The sequence below is a fragment of the Calypte anna genome, chromosome 14 (assembly GCF_003957555.1).
Source record: "Calypte anna isolate BGI_N300 chromosome 14, bCalAnn1_v1.p, whole genome shotgun sequence".
Taxonomy (NCBI): Eukaryota; Metazoa; Chordata; class Aves; order Apodiformes; family Trochilidae; genus Calypte; species Calypte anna.
The window spans coordinates 5,172,804-5,193,905 of NC_044260.1; the positions used below are offsets into that span (position 1 = coordinate 5,172,804).

General features: G+C 43.4%; 1 protein-coding gene across 2 annotated transcripts in view; it reads left to right on the forward strand.

Annotated features, from left to right (window-relative positions):
* Positions 1 to 21,102, forward strand: part of MAD1L1 (mitotic arrest deficient 1 like 1) — a 339,536-nt gene that overhangs the window by 253,259 nt on the left and 65,175 nt on the right. For both annotated transcript variants that reach the window (XM_030459652.1, XM_030459653.1), the window contains one exon: positions 1,109 to 1,299. In XM_030459652.1, the coding sequence (XP_030315512.1) occupies positions 1,109 to 1,299 (191 nt within the window). The remainder of the gene's footprint in view (positions 1 to 1,108; positions 1,300 to 21,102) is intronic.

Genomic DNA, 21,102 nt, shown 5'->3' on the forward strand with positions numbered 1-21,102 from the left:
TTGGGAAACAATAATACTTTAGCATGGGGTGTGTACACCCAGCCAAAAAAAAACTTGCTTTGTACACAAGCGGTTTTTTTGTACTTGCTGAAGTTTCTGCTGTCCTATTCCTTGACTCTGAACTAGCTGAAAGAAAGACACATGGCCTACATGTGCTGCAATTATGTCCCTGATCACAGCACAGACAAAGCCTTAAACTTCAGAATGACAAAGAGGTATCCAAGTGAAGAAGTCTATTTGTTTGCTGTTAGAAAGAGTTAGTGTTTTTTTCTAACCCTGGACTGCAGCGTTGATAAAACAGGTTGACTTGGGAGACATCTCTAGTGTATATTAAAGTAAAGCTGATCTCTGTAATTAATGGGGGGATAAATTGAGGTTTAATTACTCGGAAGGCACCTTGGGTGAAAGATTCATGGTAATTGTTGTGAATCCTCTTGAAGGATTCACAGTGCTGGCGGCTCCCTTTGTAGCAATAAAATACAGGGTGAGTGGCAGGTAGTCTCACAGGACCTCTCTTCTAGAGACTAGGCCAGTTAAGGTAGCAAATGCAAGGAGGCAGTGGGACTGTTCAGAATTTTTATCACAATAAAGCCCCTTCCTGAATCTTAAGGGATTCCTAAGCAGTGTGTCAATTTGAGATCAAAGCACTTAGAGTTAAATCAAGAGTATGTTGGAGGAGATTTCCCTTATAGGCAGCTTCTTCCTGATGCAACCATGCAGAGGTGTTTTCCTCACCATTTTTCCTCTTTCTTGCTTCCCATAGCATAACACCCTTCTCTTGAACTCCATGTAAAAAGTTGTGTGTGTTTGGGGAAATGGATGCAGTAGCTTTGAGTTTGTAGCAGATTGTTTAAAGGCTGCCTGACCAAAAAGAAACTCCATCCCACCAAGACACATCTGTTTTCCTTATTCTCCAGTTTATTATCTTTAGGTTTACTTGGACCAGGAGAGGAATGTAGCTTTGCTGTTTCTTTACTCTGCCTGCTTAATTCTCAATTCACAAATTTAATTAACCTTTTCAGTGCATCTAGTTTGGTTAGCACTGCAAGTACAGCACATGGGCTCTGTGCTGAGGATAAGAAAGTTCCCTTTTTCTTCCCCTACCTAGAGCTGAAGAAGCAAGTGGAAAGTGCAGAACTGAAAAACCAGCGTCTGAAAGAAGTTTTCCAGACCAAGATCCAGGAGTTTCGCAAGGTGTGCTACACACTGACAGGGTACCAGATTGACATCACCACTGAGAACCAGTATCGACTCACCTCCATTTATGCTGAGCACCAAGGGGACTGCCTGCTCTTTAAGGTAGGTGCGTGCACCCCTTGGTGCTCCTGCTTCTTTGGGTTCATGGTTTTCAGCATGCCAGAATCTGCTTGCTCCTTCTCGGTGATTCGCCTGGAAAATCAGTGTTTCCCTGCTATGTGACAGGGCATTCCTTATGAGGGAAGTAAAGATCCTTTTTTCTTCTAAGAACATACTTAAGAAGGTTTGACATCTGATCTCCCACTTATGTATCAAAGTCAGGAGTGAAGAGAAGAGGCTATATATATATAATACCTAAGGCATCTGGCCTTGCACTTCACCTTTTTTTTTATTACCAGTTATATATGCCACAGCAATAAAACCTTATGTAACATTAAGGTCCTTACATCACTATGAGATATATGCCCTTACTGTCTTTGCTATCCTCTAGCTTGTCTGTGTGTCATCATCTTGTCTTTATGTAAATTGGAATCCTTTTCGAGCTGCAACTCATCCTTGAGTGTGTGAAGTGCCATTTATGTGAACAGCACAGATGAGTAGCAATAACGCTCTGTCTTCTGTCAGCCTGATACCTTTATTGATCTAGCTTGGCGATCTGAGGTTGGGTTCTGGCTTGATAGGTGCTGTTTTCATGCTGCCTTACCTTCCAGCTGGCACAGTTGAGTGGATCTATCAGAGAGGTGTGACATGAGACTCACCAAGCTGTTAAGTTCCAACTTCACGTTGGTTCAAGTGTCAACAGCCCAGCTTTACAGGTCAGTGGGAGAACTTTCTCCTTCTTAGTGACAAACAACAGTCACTTAAAGTCATACCTGCCTCCCACTGATTCCCCTGGGGTGAGTCTTTTATGAGAAGGATGATGAGGGGTTCGTATGAGTTCATTGCAGGACCCAGAGAGGTTCTGTTTCTGCTGACCTACTGCATGGGGATTGCTGCAGTGTTTTTTCTTTACATAACAGGACAAACATTTTCCTGCTCTGCAACTCTAGAGCCTCATAAAAAACCAAAAAACAATGTCACTAAAACTTGTATTAATTTGCCTTATGATTTTTCTGGACTTGAGACAGATGAGAGCAAGCTTCACTGGCTGAGCAGGAGGATAACTATCCTGGTTTTAAGGTACTGTCCTTGAATCCTGAAATCAGTTCTGTGTTGAGAAGGGGGGAACAACCCGAGACCCCCAGAGGCCTGTGCTCACAGCTGTAGTGTTAAATGTTTGGTGAATGAAACTTAAGCAGATTCCTGGAGATGTCTGTTGAATGCCATGCCCAGATAGTACAACTGGCAGTTCTTTCCTTGCAGGGGAGATGGCATGCTTGGAGAATGTTAAGACAATGTGAGAAATTGCATACAGCCCATATGAACAAGAGCTATCTGGCTTCTCAGTAGTTTGTCTCCAGTAGGACCAAGTTCTCCTACATGTCATGGCAATAGAAAAAAAATCACATGCAAGAGAAGGAACAATCAAGTGTGGATTCCTCTCCCTAAACACTCTTTTTACTCTCTTCTTCACTCAAATCTTTATTGCCAAGGATGTCCAGAGAATGGAGGTAAGTGCCACCAGGCAGAGCAGCAGCAGATTCAAGATCTTGCATTTCTCAAAGCAAGGGTGGATTCCTTAGTGATTCATGGAATTCCTCATCCTCTCTTACCTCACACATCTCATCAGATAAGAGAAGCAGATTTGCTAAGCAGAGCCCAAACAAGAAAATCTCAGACTTTTTATCCCTGTTCAGTAAATCACAGACAACCTCACCATCCCAGCTCGGAACAGCAGTAGCATGTAAATAACAAATTATTTCCTTGCTGAGTCCAGGCAGCTGGTTCTCATGAATGTACCAAGGCTTCAACCTCCACTGCAGCTTCCAGCAAGGTTTTCTGTTTTATGCTGTGGAATTTCTGAGCCGTAGCAGACCGTGGGTGTTTGTGTGCATTTCATTAACCCCAAGAGGTCACAAAGCAGGGAATGCTATTTGTATTTTTTTCCATTCAAGCGATTTATGGAACAGGGCCTATATAATTAAACCAGAGATGTCCCCTGGCACTTTACAAGCTTTTGTAGTTTGCCTGTAAACTTCAGGGCATATTTCAGTAGCGCTGTTGGTGGCATTTAATTTTTGGTGATGCTTCAATAGTAGGGATGCACTTGAAGCTACTGTAATGTAACCCCTTCAAAGCTAAATGAAGATGAAAGATGTGCTTCGTTTTCCCAACCAGGGTAGAGCTTATTATCTGCATGCTGTCCAGCCAGTTCACAGTAATTGGAATTACAGCTTCAGTGAAAGGGTTAATCACAGTGCCATGCTGTGAATATAAATGACTGCATCTAGAAATGATCTCTGAATTCCAATGAAGCAGTATCAGTATCAATTGGTGATCCCTACCAATACAAGAGATGAGCTCATCAACTTGAGGGATGTTCCAGTTATTTTCAGACCCTCTGTGTGTGTGTGTGTAAGCAGCAAGGTGCATCTCAGGCCTCACTTATTTCCTCTTTTTTTATTCTTTTAATTAAATGCTCCAGAAAGTGGTGGTGCAAATTCCTCACCAGGAGTTCAGTTCCTGATGATTTCTTTTTCTGGGATGTGATGCTTTATACTTACTGGGGCACTTGACAGTTTCATATGCTGTTCCCATTGCTGGTGTGTTAGATGTGTTAGGGACTGACACAGACTTCATATTCTGCATGATGCTTGGTTGGTGGGACTGGGCCAGGCTGCCCATGAGATATCCCAGGGCTGCATTGACTCCCTTTGTAACAACCTATTAAATATATCTGCTAAAATGAACAAACGTTGCTGGAGAGCCTCAAAATCAGCTGAGCCAGCTTGGAATTAAATGGTGGCAAATGAGGATGTCATTGCTTGGCCATGTGTGTGCATCTTGCTGTTTACCTTTGACTCAGGGTAGACCCTCAATGAGAGTAAGAGCTGTCTCCTTTAGAAAGGTAGTGACAGTAGTTTCACACAGAGAAAGTCTTTTGGTAAACAAAAAGACTGGTCAAATTTGAAAAAGAGATGCTTTGGAGACACTTGGACAAATGAACAAATAGTGTAGAGGAATTAAATCATGGGCTGCTTCTTTATGTGTGCTTAAAGACAGTCTCAGCCAAAGCATTTGAAGCCAATCAATTTAAAACGAAAAAAGTATAAATCCTTTTATTTTATAGACTCTGGTGCTGTTGAGAACAGGAGCTCAGTAGGTTTTAAAAAATGGTAAGATGTCTTTGAGGACAAATAATAATATCCAGTTTACATTAAATATTTGCATTTAATTTAAGCTCTCTGCTTTGAGGTGAAAAGACAACCTCTTACTACAGAGGTTAGGGAGAAAATTCCCTTGCATGCTGCTTATTTTTTGGGTTATGTCTACTTTTGGTTCTGGTGCTACTCTGGCAATGTTCAGCTCCATTCTCTGGAAATACTTGGGAACTGAATGAAGAAGAGAAGGCAAAAAGAATGCTTAGAGAGAGGAATCTGAGCTTGTACAGCCTTAGCATCAGGTTGGCCAGGGTGCACCAGTGAACAATGTAGAAATGTACAGTGAACAATGAACAGTCTTGGAATGAGCAGGATGGTTCATCCAGGGATTACTTTTACTCACATGAATGCTCTTGTTTCATCCAGAAGCCGACAGCACTGTTGGAAACTGTGGATATGAGTGCTTGGCATACCTGCAGCTTAAGTTTTTCCCTCCTTGAACCAAGCAGAGTATCTCCAAGAAGCATGTTCTAGCTGTTTGTTTCTTTTTGCTTCTTTATCTTCTCCCCTCTTCTCCTTCTCACCCTTGATGAGTCTCAAGAGGAGAAAGAAATGACAATTTTGATGGAGTGCTCTTCCTGCAGCAGCCGTCTCGCACTCGTGCACACACAATCAGAAGTAACAATGGGGCTCATTGCTAGAGCAGGCCAGGCAGCAAGAGATTGATTAGAGAATGTAGGCCTCTCTTAACTCCTCATTCTTGTTAATTGCCAGTTATTTTATTTTTGTATTTTGTTTTTGCTCTGCCTGCGTGGTTGCTGGAGACTTGATTTCTGCTCAGCTCTGGCAGCGCCTGCTGCTGCTGTGTGACCGTGGTGCCTTTGTGCCAGATGATTGCACTGAGATTCCTGGAAGGGTCAGACCCATCTTGGGTTGCACTAATCAGCAGCTCTAAAACAGGAGCTGTTGTGCAAGCAGTGGTGTTACAGCATCAAATCCTGTATTTAAACTTCCTACGCATCATTTTCTTTCAGATGTTGGAGCAGCCTGTTTCATGTTAGGATCTAACTTTAAATCTTGCCTCTGTCTTCATCTGATTCTGCTCTTTCTCATACTTTTTATCCTCCTGACATAGTTTCCCTCTGAGTGCATGTGCTTACCTAGATATCTGCGTATCCCTTAGGGCAGGGTAGGAGTTTTAAAATATATTCTCAATTTCCTATTTTAAAAAAAAAATCTTAAACCAGTCACCTGGAGGATGGTGGAACTGGAAGAGATCTAACAAAGTTTTGTTTTTGCTGCACAGTTTCTGAGCAAAAAGATGCTGCTCCAAGACTTGAGAAAGCTTGGCTGAAGCCTCGTTCCAACTGAGCAGAGTTAATGCTCTTTCTCTGCCTCTGTTTCCTGCCTGTACAAGCAGGATGATGTTCCTGCCAATGTCACTAGATTGTTGTGAGGATAAATAGACTGTGCTGCTTTGGGCTGGGGAATACATTCCCCTGTTACCTGTCGGTCTGGCACAATACCCATTCCCTGCCTGTTGGCACCACTTCCTCCCTTTTTTTGCTGTGCCTGCCAGTCTGCCAGGGCAGACCCAGCCATGCAGGTAATTAATGCTGATGATGTTGGAGAATTATTCTAGTGGCTGAGTCTTTCCTGACTGGAAGGAGGATGGTATGTGTGAGGCTTTCTGAAAGGTCAGAGATTTGTCTTGCTGAAGGGTGCAGCAGGTAACAGAAATGAGTGCAGCCTTTCCTCTCTATTGGAGTGACAGATGTGTTAGGGAGGCAGATACACAGCGCCTCACTTCAGAAAACCAGGTCTGTTTTGGGGCTGAAGATGTGATGTTGGCTTGCAGATGCCATCGGAGATTCAACCATCAGCTGTTGGCCACAGTGTTGTTTTTGCCATTTCCTGTCCCTGTGCCCCAAGGACATGGCAGTGTTGCTGCTGTGTCCCCAGGTTTCTTTCCCCACAGCACCCTACTTGTAGTGGCATGAGCTCCCCCTCGCTCAGCAAAGGCTTGGGGCACTGAAAAATGCATTTTTATTATTATTTCCCCAAATTCCTCACCTGAATTCAGACACCGTTGCTGATGGTCCTGCTGATGTCCTCATGCAGGCAATGGGACATGACAGACATCAGCCATCCCTGCTGATGGACTCTAGCATCTGTTTCCATGGCTTCTGCAATAACAAGTAACCAAATTAACTGTAATGTATATATAAATATTTTTTTTAATAGCTTTGCAACTCGCCTCCTTCCAAATCCCTTTCGCCTTCATTAAAATATCTCTTATTTAATGAAATGAGAGAGGCAGCCCATGCTTTCTAGGGAAGAGTCACATGCACCAACATGGAGTGCAAGTCATTGATCAGAATTTAATTAAACCAGAGAATTCAGGCTGCCTTAGCAACGTGTGTGACCCTGGTGGGAAGCATGCTGGTGAACAGCATTCAGGGCAGGTCATGCCCTGGTTCTGCCTGTGTCCAGACCTGCTGGTCACCAGCTCCATCCTTGTGCCCCAGAGCAGATCCAGGCAACCCTTCACAGCCTGGCCCTGCTCCCAGCACAAAAGCTGCTGCTGTGTCAGGAGGCAGAGCAGATCCTGGGTGACTTACCTGCTGCAACAAAAGCATCTCCTTCCCTTTTTTGTGATTGCAATTTGCTGAAGAGGAGTTGTTCTTGTCACTGGCTCTGCCTGGTCTCCCCATGGGAGGTCTCGGGAGAGAAGGATGTCTGTGTCCGCTTGCTGCTGTATTTGAACAGCTTACAAAGGACTGTGTGGGCTGACAGGACTGTTTATGCACCACAAGATGAAGGCAGTGTTAAATAACAGATAAAGCAGAAGGAACATCAGCAAAAAACCCTTCCTGGGTTCTCATTCCCCTCTCTGCTGCTGAATCTCTGTGGCTTTGCTCTAGGCCTCTTGACCTTCTGGTTTCTTCTATTCCTCCCACCTGGATCCAGGATATTGCCATTCACAGACTACCCCAGGGGCTTGAGAAGCTTTTTAAAACATTCTGCTGTGGGGAAGCTGCATGTGAATGTGTTGGAGATGTAACCAGTTCAGCCAGCTTTTGTTATACATGAACAAAGGCAGCAAATTGTCCCTCAGACGTGTGGTGCAGCCAGTGCAGGCCAGGGGTAGCATGGCCGCCCCTTTCCTCTTCTGTAGGTGCCTGCTACCTTTAACTAGCATTAAATCTCTTCAATTTATTTATGTATTTATTTGAGTCTCTGGTAGTTTCAAAAGATGTTCTACTTTTCAAGCCTGTGTGATTGGCGTTCTTGAAGGAAGAGGCGCTGGGGGAATACCAAAGCATCACTGCAGCACACATGAAATGGGTGTTTTGCAAAGCAGCTTTTGATGCCCGCTTGTCGCCTTCCCTGGCTGCTCTGTTGTGAATTTGCAGAACATGCAGAGCCGTGTCAACAAACCACAACCCCACTGTTTGCTTGCAGATGATTATGTTCAAAGCTGCCGATGAAAAGGAGTGGAAATTGCTGGAGGTTTTTATCCTTTTTGCGGGAGGAAAACCTCTTGTGTTTCTGGGTACCCCACATCCCAGCCGTCTTCCCTGGCTGCTCCACAGCCTCAATTATTTCTCTGTCATGGGACTTGAGGAGGAGGGAATAGACCATTCCTCCTGCCTTAGATTGGTTCTGGGCCCCTGTGGTAGGGTTCGTCTGCTCCAAGGCTGCTGTGTTTAGCGCCAGCAAGGCTGTGTCATGAAGTTGTCTCCTGTGCTGTCCTGGTATGACAAATGGTGTCAGGGGCTTTGGTGATTTTCGTGGCTCTTTCTTCCATTTGTGATCCCATATGGACATCCCTGGAACCTCCTTTTATCCAGCAGCAAGGACTGGCTGGCAGCACAGAGGGCATGAGGTTAGAGCATTGCCAAGAGAGTTCAAGGTGGTTTTTGTACCACTCTTTCACCTTTTCCCTGTGTTTCCAGATCAGGTTTGTGAGCAGAGCTCTAGGAAACAAATGTAAGGCGAGATGCAGCTGTTAACATCCAGCAAAGCACTGTGAGTGCCCCAGGTCATTGCAGCACAGCTCAGGCTGCACAAAGCCACCAGCAAGAGTGAGTGGCAACTGCTGCCTCTCTTCTTTCTTGAGTAAGCAGCAAGTTGTTTAAATACAAACATAATTAGGGCTTATCTCTTGCTTTGGGAGTTATAGCTACTACCCATACTTGGCTGGGGCAAAAGATTCTCTGATCTCCAGAGAATAAGGGGATATGTGTATATTAAAACCTGTTCATTAATACAGCAACACAGCAAAATATTCCCATGCTGGCATGGTTTTTTGGGATATCTCTCCATCTAAAAAGTGGGTCTGGGCTCATATAAAGGTTTTCTTCTTTATTTATTGTGAATATAAATGCTTGTGCTGTGCCCTCACTTAGGATTTCAGAGTTAAAAGGTTTCAACCTAAATTTAGTTTGGATATGGAAGTGATTGGCCCTTTCCCACAAGGCTTGACAGGTGAGTGGGGAGGGACATGGTGGGGAAATATTGAGGAGAGAATGGCATGTTGTGGTCACAGGTCTCTTTTGGCAGCCAAAGTGCAGCACCAGGGGTGAGACAGGAGCTGGGATTTCACAGCCATACATTCCTCTGTCATCCTTGTATTGCTTCCATGCTTCAGAGTCTAAATGCTCTGTTACTGCGTGGCTCCTTAACCATGAAGTGAGTGTTGCATAAACCAGTTTATACACTTTCTCTCAAACTGGCTTTCCAGTTTAAGGTAAGAACCCATATTTCAAAACATGCTAGACAGCTCTTCTTTTTGGGATCCCAGTCTTTGTTGCGTTGGGTGTTCCCTGAGACCTCCACCTGAACAGGGGTCTCTTATATTTTCATTTTAAGAAACTGCTTGTAGGGAAGCAAAAATAATAACTACTGTGAGTGTACCTTCTACTTTGCTCTGAGGTATCCCATCTCTAATTGGAGGCAGTTGTTGCTGAAGAGGGTTGGAAGCACACTGAGCATTCAGTCCTGGCATTTCTTGAAGATTTGGTGCACTTCACAGCATCAGAGAGTCTTAGCACAACGAGCTGTGCAGGCTCTCCAGATCAGAACATGTCCTGTCAGCGTTGCAGTATGAATCTATTAATGCTGCTGTCCTTGCCACAGTGTGCTGTGTCTGTGGAGCAGTGACAGAATGCAGCAGTAAACTGAAAATTCTTCTGGAGAGATTTGTTACAGGGACTGCTGTGCTGCTGTGGTTGTGGTGAGCTGCTACCCTGTGCTATAGAACAACAGTTTTTGCAGCTCGGCTCTTTACTTGGTGTACTTAAGGATTTAATACTTAATGTGGATACAGGTTAATGTTAGGATTTAAGAACGTACCCACCGCCTTTATTCATGTACGTGGAAATGGTGAAAAACCTATCTTCTTCTCACATTTGCTTCAAGCAAACAAATATGTAAATTATCCAAACTCTACACACAAAAAAATATTCATTTTTCCCCATGTGAATGTCAGCAGTAAGAGCAGGTAACTCAGTACTGTTTTAGGACTTTGGTTTGAATGTATTTTCTTTTTTGCCAATTGCATAAGAACATCCTTCGAGGAGGAAGTGCAGAAAGGTGTTTTATGTTGAATCTATCTTGTAAGGATTCAGAGCAAAATACGCTGCTGCTTTCTCCTCCACAAGGGAAGCAGGGAATTTGAGAGCTGAGGATGACCTCCAGCTTTGGTAACTCCCAAGATTATCTTTTGATGGCATCTCTAGCTTCTTGAAGAAGACAAGCCTGTCTGCCTGTATCTTGGAGGGAATATATCAAACTGAGGCTTGAAAATTTTAATTTGTCCCTCATCTGTATTCAGTTTCAGCTTAAGTGGGTAGCTGATAGCAGCAGATCTATCTCAACCGTGTTCTGGGGAGCTGACATAAATTTCAACCTTAAACTGAAGGGTTTGCCTGTCTTAATGGAAGGCTCTGGAGGGCGTTTCATGTGCTAGCTGTCACTTTGCATTTCTGGAGAAGGAACTGTCTGCAGATGATTTCTCTATGAAGCAGATAGTGGAAGAGGTGTATGCAGCACAAGGTGGGGGGTGATAATCACGTCGATGCCTTTGGTGAGGAGTTCTCATGCCCTGTGCAATGTAGCTACGATGAATCTGCAGCAGGGGTTACCAGTCAGCTGTCAGTTTGCTTATCCCAGTGAAAGCTCTGCTGTTTCTGCATGTTGAAAGGGCCCAGCTGACAGTTGCAGGGAGACCCAGAGGTTTTGGACATACTGGAGACAGCTGTCCATCTCTGTACCTCCCAGGAGCTTGTCAGACATCTGTGCGTGTGGCTGTCAGGCAAGAATCTCACCGCGTTGTCCTGGGAAAGCACAGGAGATGTCCTTGGCTTTTTGGCAGAGTCACTGCAGTGCAAAGTTGTTTTTCTTCATACAGTTCCATTAGAATGATGACAGTTTCAAGCTGGAACAGAAAAAGACCTGATGAAAGGACCATTCTGTAAGTAGGGAAGATAGACAGAGTGGAAGCAGTAACTAGCAAGGTAATAGACGGTGATGGATCTATAATCTTCGAGGCTGCTGTAAGCAGTAAATTCCTAAATAGTGTCCTTTCAGCTTTAACCTATTTATTTGCAAAGTGCTAAATTTAATTTTCCTTAGTCTGCAGGAAAGCAGCATCCCAGGAATAAACCTTTAGCCCAGCCAAGAAGCTGTGCCAAAGTGCTTGTTCCAGCATTTCCATTTCCTCTTTACTCTGCACGGAGTTTCAGGGCTGTGCTCCCCAGCCCATCACCTCTCAGGTGTGTTGGTGTCACCAGGCTGGAATCAACCCTGCTGCCAGGTGGGATGTATCCTGCTCTGGAGCCTTTTCAGAATGGGAGATTTAATAGCTGCAGGTTCAGTAAAAGCACCTGAACTCTCTAAGAGCAAGATGAATGACTGTCCTGAGGTGGGAAAGCTGTCAAATGAAGGGATGTGAGAGAGCTGGTGCTGCACATCCTGATGCTCTGTCTGTCCTGTAGACACAGGGGTGCAGTGCTAAAGGTTCTCAGCTCAGGATAACTCCAAGTGTTGTACTACACATAAACCCCCTTGTATTCAGAACCGTCCGCAGAGCCACATCCTGAAAAAGAAAAGCAGGGAGTTTTCCAACCTTTTCTTCAGCAGTTTGGAGATTCCTTGGGTCCTGTTCTTTCTGCTGTAGACATGGGTGCAGAGGACAGAATAGACCTTATCTGTGAGTTGAGAAGGTGTCTTTCTCTAAGGGCCTTTCTCCATTATTCTTTCATTTTAAAGTACGTTGTCATAGAAAATTTCATTAGCCACATGGGAAGCCTCTCAGCTTGTCAACAAGCACTAGATGTGGAGTGTTGATTAATATTTACATTTGGAGATTTTTCCCCTGCTCAGGGGATTGTGTAGAAAGCCTTGAGCCTTGGAAGAGCAAAAGGTTTGCTCTCTGCACTGAACTGAGCACTGGATAAGGTGTTAAACTGAAATGGCTTCTCTGCAAAAGCAGAACTTCATCAACTTAAAAGCACATTTTCCTATTGGATTTCCCCCCTCGAGCTAGGTCTACAGGGAGGCTTCTCGTGCAGGGGGTAAGTGGGCAGCATACCAAAGGCCTTCAGACTGCAAAGGGGCATCTCCAGCTTGCCTGAGCTGCTTCCATCACTCAGGGACTGAAATTTTAATCATTGAATTAATTTTTTAGAAACCAAAGTGCAAATCTGTACCCCTAGTGGCATTAATAATGAATGTGAGGAAGAAATACATTAAAAGGAAAAAGCAGGAGTAGGAAATTTGGGGTTGGGGAATGAACTTTATTATCATTATTTTGAAGAGGTGATGTTGGATCTCCTTGTCCCTGGGCCTTTCTGCTTGTCTTGTCCAAAGGAGTCCACTTGATTTTTGTCCAGTGCATCTTTCAAATATTTTCCCATCACCACTTACCTTTGCCTGGATTTTCTTTTCCAGGCTAAGTAGCCAAATCCATACGTACATTGTCCTACTTATTTCCAGAGCAGTCCCCTAAACGTTACAGGGGCTTTGGTGTTATGGTATTGAGTGAAGTGTCAGGCTGTGGGGTTCACCTGCTGCTGCTGATTTAAAGAGTATGGGGCCTGAACTACAGCCAAGATGCCAGAGCTTTCTGCCTTGCTTTTAGCTCCTTCCATCCTCTCTCAGAAACAGTGCAGATTCCCCCCCACCCCTGATTAAAAGTATTATATAGCACAAGACTAATTAGAAATGAAAGTGATTTTTTTCCTTCCCTTTGTGTCAGTGGAGAAGGCCTGTGCCAGGCGACTGCTGGAGGGAGCTGGGATTTCTCCCTTTAAATGGATTCCAGGCAGTTTGCCTCTGGACAGCTATCTCATAAATAATGAATGGCTGCACAGATTTTCCCAATTCTCAGGCAGTGCAGGTGGTCTTCATTTCAACCATCCCAAACAAATCTGGAAAGAGCAGGATGCTCCCAACCTCGGTCACCACATGAAAAGGACAACGCCTCACGTTCTCCCTCCCCTCCTCATTGCACACATCATAAAGACCACCTAGAGTTATGAATTTGTATCTTTATTTATTCAAAATCCCATCAAGCAAACAGAACTGTTCTCTGCTGCTCTTCCTCCCTGTGGTGGAAGTAAATCCAACGTGGGCATCTGTAATGGATGGAAATGTTTGCATAAGGAAGAGGTCTTCCTCTTGTCATATGGGCTGACTTTCTCAGACGTGTAGGATTGTTGCCAGCAGACAAGATTCAAACCCAGGTGCAGACGTGTGTGATTGCAGGACATTTCCAAGGCCTTTGTGCTGCCCTCCGAGGCTCACAGTAAGAGGATGATTCTTGGAATTGTTAATTAATCTTCAGAAATGAGGATTTAGTTCAATGGGAGCTCCACAGAGACCAGCCTAGAGGAGAAATCCTCTCCCAGAAGGATAGCTATTCTTGAGTTAAAAGCACCCAAGAGTGAATTATGTAGCAAAGGGACTTGATGAAGTTGCCCTGATGCAGGCAGGAATTTCAGCCTGGAGGAGGATGACATAGCCTGGGGCTTTCACTTCATATTGTGCCACTTGCCCTGTTTATTTCCTTGCCATTTCATTTGAAGTGGTGGTGACTGCAGGAAAAGGAAGGTGAAGGTCCCCAGCTGCAGAGAGCTCCCATGGTCATCAGCCACCTGGTTCAGACTGAGGCTGGGGATTGCTCCAAGAACCTTTTCTGTGGCTCTAAATACAGCAGCTAATGACACCTTCCACTCAGCAGGAAGAAAACAGAATTACTAAACTTGCAATTTGGCACAGTGGGAGTGTGAGTTTGTCCTGCCAGGTTCTCGTTGCTATATATTTCCAAGATTTATTTATTTATTTGTTTTCCTCCCAAGCAGGTGGAATCTAGATCAGGGGGGTTCATTTTAAGAACTCAGTTATGGGTATGGAAAACACAGCCCCAAAAGTAAAAACTGCTTGCTGCTTCTAAGTCATCCAGCACACAAAAAAAAAAAAAAAAAAAAAAAAAAGAAAAAAAAAAAAAGGGAATGTGCAGGTTCTATGGGAAATGCCACATGTCTTGGCCTTTTGAGTAATGTCTAGTGATATCCCATTAGGAGCCACATTCCCAGTACAGTGTTGAAGGAGATGTATATATTTCCTTATAATTTTAATCATTTTGACTTACGGTTTAACTTTGTGTGAGACAGCCTGCACAGAGGTTCCAGGAGAATACTATTTCAGATGGCTTTGGGGGCAAAAGAAAGAAGACAACTGAAGGCAAGGTTAGAAAGAGCTGAACATTTCCACTTGAGCAAGTTTTACGGTCATGGGCTGTGATAATTGAAGGTTTGCTGTTAAATGCTACGAATCTGTGCTGTAGAACAAAACATATTCCTAGTTAGAGAATGCTGCTGTCTTTTGCTGCCAGGATGAGGAGGAAAAAATGCTCTTAGGGCAAGAGGTGCTGTTTGAAAGGAAATGTGAGGAGCAATAATGACAGCTTGGCAAGGACCAGTTCTTTTTGGGGTAGGTTGTGTTTTGTAGAGGAGCCACTTATCTCCAGGGGTCATGAAAGCTTCTTCTGAAGATAGGTGAAAAATTCTGATTATTTCTCCAGCAATGCCTGGAATGGACTTATTGAGCCAAGCTTCCCCTGTTGCTATCAAGGGATTGTGAAGCAAAGCAGAATACTGTGGGGGCAAAACTATCTGCCTTGCTGGTTCCACTTCTATGCCTCCATATCCTGTTGCCCCAAATCTGTGTTACAGTTCTGGGGGACAGACACCTATCCTCAGCTCAGTCCAGTGAGATGTGCTCAAACTCTAATTTCTGCAGCCAGTGCCAGAGTGCTCAGAGCAAGGGAACACATGGTTTCTGGAGCACTGACTTGCTTTAATGTTCTTATCAACCATTTTGCAGTCTTTGTTAAAAGAGGTCAAAGCTCATTCCCTTGGGTGGAGACTTCTTGAGCACAGAACTTATTATTAGGGCAGTACTATATCTTGTAATTAGGGATGTAATTCCCATCTCTGTAGAGAGCCAGCCTACAGCCTGGGTACCATTTAAGAATTTCATGAGATGAATTAAGCAAGGGTGGATTGAACAGTACAATGAATTTCAGCAGAGATCACTTGCCTGAAGTCCTGCAGGTGTTTCAAACAAGATATGAAAAACAAATACCTTCCCTCACCTTCTTTGCCTTTCTTTTCCATAGGGGGCAAACAGAATTGCATTGTTCTGGGTGCCATGCAGTAATTATTGTCCAATGACTTGAAGCCTGGTTATTTTAAGGTTACCTCATCCCCTGGTCCCTGCTGTAGAAGCAAGGAGAATCTGTATTTCTTTTCCTGTCTAACACTATGGTATAGAGATGTTTGCCTGCAAAGGACCTGTGTCTTAGAAAATCATTGTTACAGTACATCTGAAGAGTCAGATTTTGGCAAGCTTCAAAGTATGATGTAAGAGATTCTTACTTAATTTAGCACTTCACTAACTTCACCTTTTTTACCCCTTTACCTACAGAAATGGTAGCAGTGCTTATGGTATTCTGCAGAGAGTACTGTAGTTTGTGCTTTGTATAAAATCATTTATGTAGGTGCAGAATAAATCAAATGAACAAAAAAAACACCCAAAAAACAAACAAAAGGGGGGAAAGCTTTGAGCCTGAAATAAGGAACAGGTAAAAGACTGAAAGAAATGAAGGATAAAATGTGGAGATAGATGCCATACAAAAAGGAAGGAGAAAAGAAGGGAAGAGCAGTGGTAAGACAGAAAAAGCAAGGGAATGCCAGACATAAAAGTTAATGCAACATATTTTCCTCTGTAGTTATATTCATGTGATGTAGATTTGTGCCAGGCACTTTACAGCAGTGTTAATGAAAAGAAGGAAGCAAGAGTTGTTATCCATAGAGGTTTAAAAGATAGAACTTTAATCAAATTGCTGCTCTTCTTGGTGAGCATGTATATATTTAGCATCACAGCATACTGTATGCCTTTACAGTCTTACTTGAAGTCTTTTGAATGAAGATCTCAAAGCACACTGCATTGGTTCCATATACATAGTATTTCCCCTAATTCTTATACAATCCTAGGTGCTGGGAGCTACAGTTACCAGTTGTTGCTATAGTTATATTTTTATACAGCATGTGTCAACATAGAAGCTGGGTCAGATGTCCACTGGATGAGACTAGCCCTGCCACCTTCCTGTAATTATTGTTTAGCAGCCACTTTTGGAAAGGGTTTTACCCCCAGCACTACATATAATGAGGTGTGAGGTTCTGCATGGTCTGTCTCAACCATAATTCACCTCCCAAGTGGAGCACGTTTCCTCTGGAAATTTGCATTTCTTTTCCTTGCTTTCAGACATCAGCCTCCAAGCAGATGTAGCCTCTTTGCCTTCAACCCTCCCTTAGTCCTATCAATAACCTCACTCTAATGATGCCCAAAGTGCTGAAGAGTCATGTACTGTGCCCCTGGTTTCTCAGCAGTGCAGCTCATGCCTCTTCATCCTGAAAAACCACAATATTGATTCTACTTGGAAAAGAGGAGAGGAAAGGGTATTCCCAGGGATTACAGAAGATTTACCTTCCCATATGTATTGCTCAAAGGAGTGGAAAGCTCGTGCTCACATAGACTGCTTTAGTACCAACAGGTAGGAAAAATGCTCTGGAATTATTCACGCTGGCTCCTGGCAGGAGCTGAGAGTCTTGTGGATTATCCACTGAGGCAGAGACAAGGTGAACAATAGGGGTTTAATTTAAGGAGTGTTTTCCCTACCTTCAGCACGTCTCTCCAGCTCACATCTCTGTTCCCTGATTGCAGTGTAATCTTACTCATTACTCTGTGGCTGTAACCTCCTCTCCCCCTTTCAGCAGTGGAGAACCAGCAGACAATTTGCGTCCAGAATTAAGGTTATGACCCTCTCCATGCTCAGTGGCTGCTGAAGGAGGTGCACAAAGGCTTTCTACTAATTGTCAGAAAATAAAAATTTCTGACCCTGAGTTGTTTGCCAAGATATTCTGTGGTTTATTTTCCTCTGTGCAGCAACAGCTTTCAGTAGTTGTGGAGGACTGATTGCTCCTGGAGTTTATTGGAAGTGCTTGGTTTTAAAGGCATCTGAAATATTATGGATGTCAGGTAGGAGATAGCTGGTCACTCTCCCGGTGAGGAGAGTTGTCCTCTGCATTTCACCAGCTTTTTGGGAAGTGGCAATCATATCTAGGAGCTGTGGATGGCACTGCATTTGCTCTCACTAGTTTTGCTGCTAATGCTTCAGGTGAATTGCTTGTTAGGGAAGGCAAAACTGTAAATTTCTTTTCAGCAAGAAGGATGGGATTATTCCCCCAGCTGAATAAAATTCAAGTTTTGGGCACAATTGACCCATTTGTACGCACGAATGTACAACAGCTTTGTAGGTGGTAATTACTTCTGTCAAATTCTTTTATTTTATTTGTCACTTTGAACTATTGGCTTATAGAGGAACCAAAAAAACTCCTTGTTGGTAGAAAGATGGCTTTAAGTTGCTGAATCATTACAAGCATCTTAATGCAGAAGGAACTAATCTTTTTATCCAGAGCTAGCTTTGGGCTCTGCTTTCCCTCAGGACTTGTATGTTGTAGAAGAATAAGAAAATTAGCCCTAAAAAGATTACTTTGCTATTGCTGAAGCAATCCTCCATGCTCCCCACATTTCTGAAGGCTGCTGCTTGTGGCAGGATGGAAAATATAGGTAAGATATAGAGTAACACCCAAGATGTCCACAAGGACACAGAGGGCACTTCCCATTGCTCTGTGTGTGTGGGAATACATTGTATGTAGTGTTCAAAACTCTGGGTAATTACATTTTGCAATGAAATCTATGAACATCTGTTCCTCTGCTTTGCTTTGCCAAGTCCCAACCTCAGGAGTCTACGTTGTCTCCACAACAGTTATATAGTACATTTGCCCCCTAAACTAAGTAGAGGTTGCAAGACAAGAGAAGAAATCTCTTGGGGAAAGGATTTTTCTTCCTTAAAACTTTGAGCAGCATCCGTGAGAGGGAAGAGGAATGCAGAGGATGGTGGCAGGAGCAGAGAAAGGATGGTCCATGCCGAGTGATGTCCAGTTCTCTGATGCCCCACTAAGGCAGGAGAAAGCCTCAGGCTGGGCTGGGCTGTTCCCACATCCTCTGCCACCACCTATCACCAGAGACAGCCTCAGCTTTGGTTTTGGTCCTTTTAAAGAGCAATAGTTCAACCTCTGTGCTGGAGCTTGCTGATGGGGGGCAGAGCACTGGATGGAGTACAGGGAAAAGTTCTCCAGCTAATGAAAGAGCCTCCCTCCTCCTGTTTGTTTGGCAGAAACTTGCCTGCACTGCTAAGTTGTCCCAGCTGAACTGTCATGGAGTGATGAATGACATTCATGGTTTAACTTTATTGGAGTTGGGTGTAGGCTTGGCTGGGGGGTTAGTAACTGCTGTGTCTCAATCACACACACACAAATGTTTTTAATGCCTTCTGTTTTAGCAGACTTTTGTAGGTCTGATGGAATCCTCTGCTATAAATATTTAATCTTCTGGCTCTTTTTTTTTTTTTTTTTTTTACCCCATTGGGAGAGCTCTTGGGTGATGGCAGAGATCCCATAGCAACTGCAGCCTTTCTTCTCTTTGCAATCTCAGAAAAATGGTAATGATGGCAAGCATGTTGCAGGGAAGAAGAATGTACTCCATCTAGACTAGACTGGCAAAGAGTAAATTTGAGTGGAAATAGATTAAATCTTTCCATAGTTCAATGGCAAAAGAAAATCACCCATCATTTGCCTTCTATCTTCCATATGCATTAAAATGTGGGAAATAATCTCCAAAACCCTTCATTTCTTGACAGGTTTTATTCCCTCACTTCTCTCTGCTGTTTTTATTAATTTATTCTTTAAGGCAGTTCCTGCTGTGCCAGCTCCTTTTACTGTGTGGTGGAGAGAGATGTTGTTCATAGTGCTTGCACAAGGAATGCAGGATCCTGAACTCAAGGCTCGATGGATACTCACTGACTCTTCCATGTTTCTTTCCTGCCTTTTGCAGGAATAGTGGAAACAAAAAAGTCAGGGGTTTAAAAAGTTACCAATCATTTCAGTTCCTTTTGTCACACATTATGGAAGTTCCAACTAGTGGAGATAAAAAGGAAGAAAGGAAATATCTCTTAACCTGACTGTATTGTGAAGGAGTTGGATGGCTGGTGATTAGTGATACAACAGGATGTTCCAAATGGGGATAGTCCCCACCTTATGGAGGATGCTCCCAGTTTGGATGTTAGGGTTAAGCAATTTTGAAGACCCCTTCTTTGAAGGCCATCACCTTGTTCTTCTTCCATTTTCAGGCTTCAGGTTTATTGCTCTCCCAAGGAACTTGGAGCAGTTTATTAACTCGTAACTCACTAGTTCTTGACACATTAAGCAGCAAATTTGACTCTAATTAACAGCTTTTATTAACCTGAGTCCCCCCTTCCCTCCTCCTGTTTCACTTCAGAGACTCCTCAAGCCATTACAGGTTTTAAAGTTAAATTAATTTTTACCTTTTTTTTTTTTTTTTTTTTTTTTGTTAAATCGTAAAACAGACGTTGGATTGTGCAGCTCAGTGGGAGGATGTTCTTCTGACAGAAGAACATTTGGAAAGCAAATATGGCCACCTGAAGGGGAAGCAAGGGGTTGGATTGTGGAGGGAACTGGTGGCTGGCCACAGGATTGGCTTGACACAGAGGAGGAAACCATTAAGGTCCAACTTTCTTTAGCTATCCATATACTGATGTATGGGTATCAGTCAAACAGTTGCTCGACCTCAGATCCACCTCTGTGTGCAACCTGGTGTAAAAAGTGAGAAGGGACATTGCTGGAGCTCTTAGCCAAGTGGGATGATGTTTTTTCTGCTCCTCCTGAGCCTGCACCCCTCTGCTGCCTGTAAATATCTGCATGCAAGTTGTAGTCCGTAGGGAATCGTGTGAACTGATAGAACTGGCTTTGGAAATTTCTCCTGTCCACAGTGTCCATGGTTATCCCACCCATGTCCCAAAGGGGGGTGTGCTTCCAGCAAACACAGCTGAAGTGCACAGCTCCCTAGGGAGCCCTCCCCTGTGGTGCAAAGCTGCCTGGATTTGGGCCGTGGATGGGATGGGTGAGAAACTGAGAACAGCTGAGGCTGCTTTTCTTCTTCACCACTGAGATTTGCTGGACTGCTTTTTGTTTCTTGTTGGTCAGCAGATACAGGAACCTGTTTGCAAGCATGCAGCCAAAAAAAATATCCAGGAATCCCCAGGCTGTACTCCAGGTCTATGATGGACTGTTTCATTCTGTCATGTTCCTTCTCTGCGAAATGGGAGCAGTAATTACCTACTGGTTCATCAAGGTGTTCCCATTCTGGCCTATGAGTTGCTACTGAAGTGTTAATTTTTATTGCTTGTGAGGCAAAGGGAGGTTTTGGAGGCTTGTTTTAATACAGAATGATGGTTTATTTTGTTTTCAAAACATAGTTCTGCCTAAGATACTATCATAGTATCTTTATAAAAGATGTTTTTCATAAGCTTTGGTAAATGTATTTCACCAGTACCTTGCTATGAATGTATCTAATCTAGTTTTGGACTTTTCTGAACTCTTGATCTGACAGACAGCCTGTGAGAGTAAGCTCCAGAGGTCAATTCAGGGTTTGAGAGAAGAGGTTTTTATATCTATTTAAAATTGCCATTTGGTTCCTCTGGGTATCATTGTCTTCACATCTTGGAGGAAGAAAGTAAATATCTTCATTATTCTGTGCTTTCTCTTAGGTTTCTCCCTAGCTGCTAAACAGCTGTGTTTTTATATTTTCAGTAACTAAAGCAAGTGAACTTCTCCCAAGATAACCTGCAGAGAAGACCAAGCTTTTTAGTGCTCCTAAGAGGCAAACTAGGCAAGGTTAGCTCAATGTCCCCCAAACCAATGCTGTCATATGCAGTCTCACCACATCACAGCTCATTCTCCTATGCAAATAGCTGAAGAATATGTTAGACAAAACCAGTCCTTGGGGAAAGCCAGTGTAATCTTTTTGCTATGTTTAATATTGATCATGTGTCATCCCTCTTTTTTTTAGTCCATTTAGTTAATTTCTGGATTTATAATAGCACTCTATCTCTTTCTTAATCAGTTTTCTGGTAGCCTTCTGGATGGTATTTTGA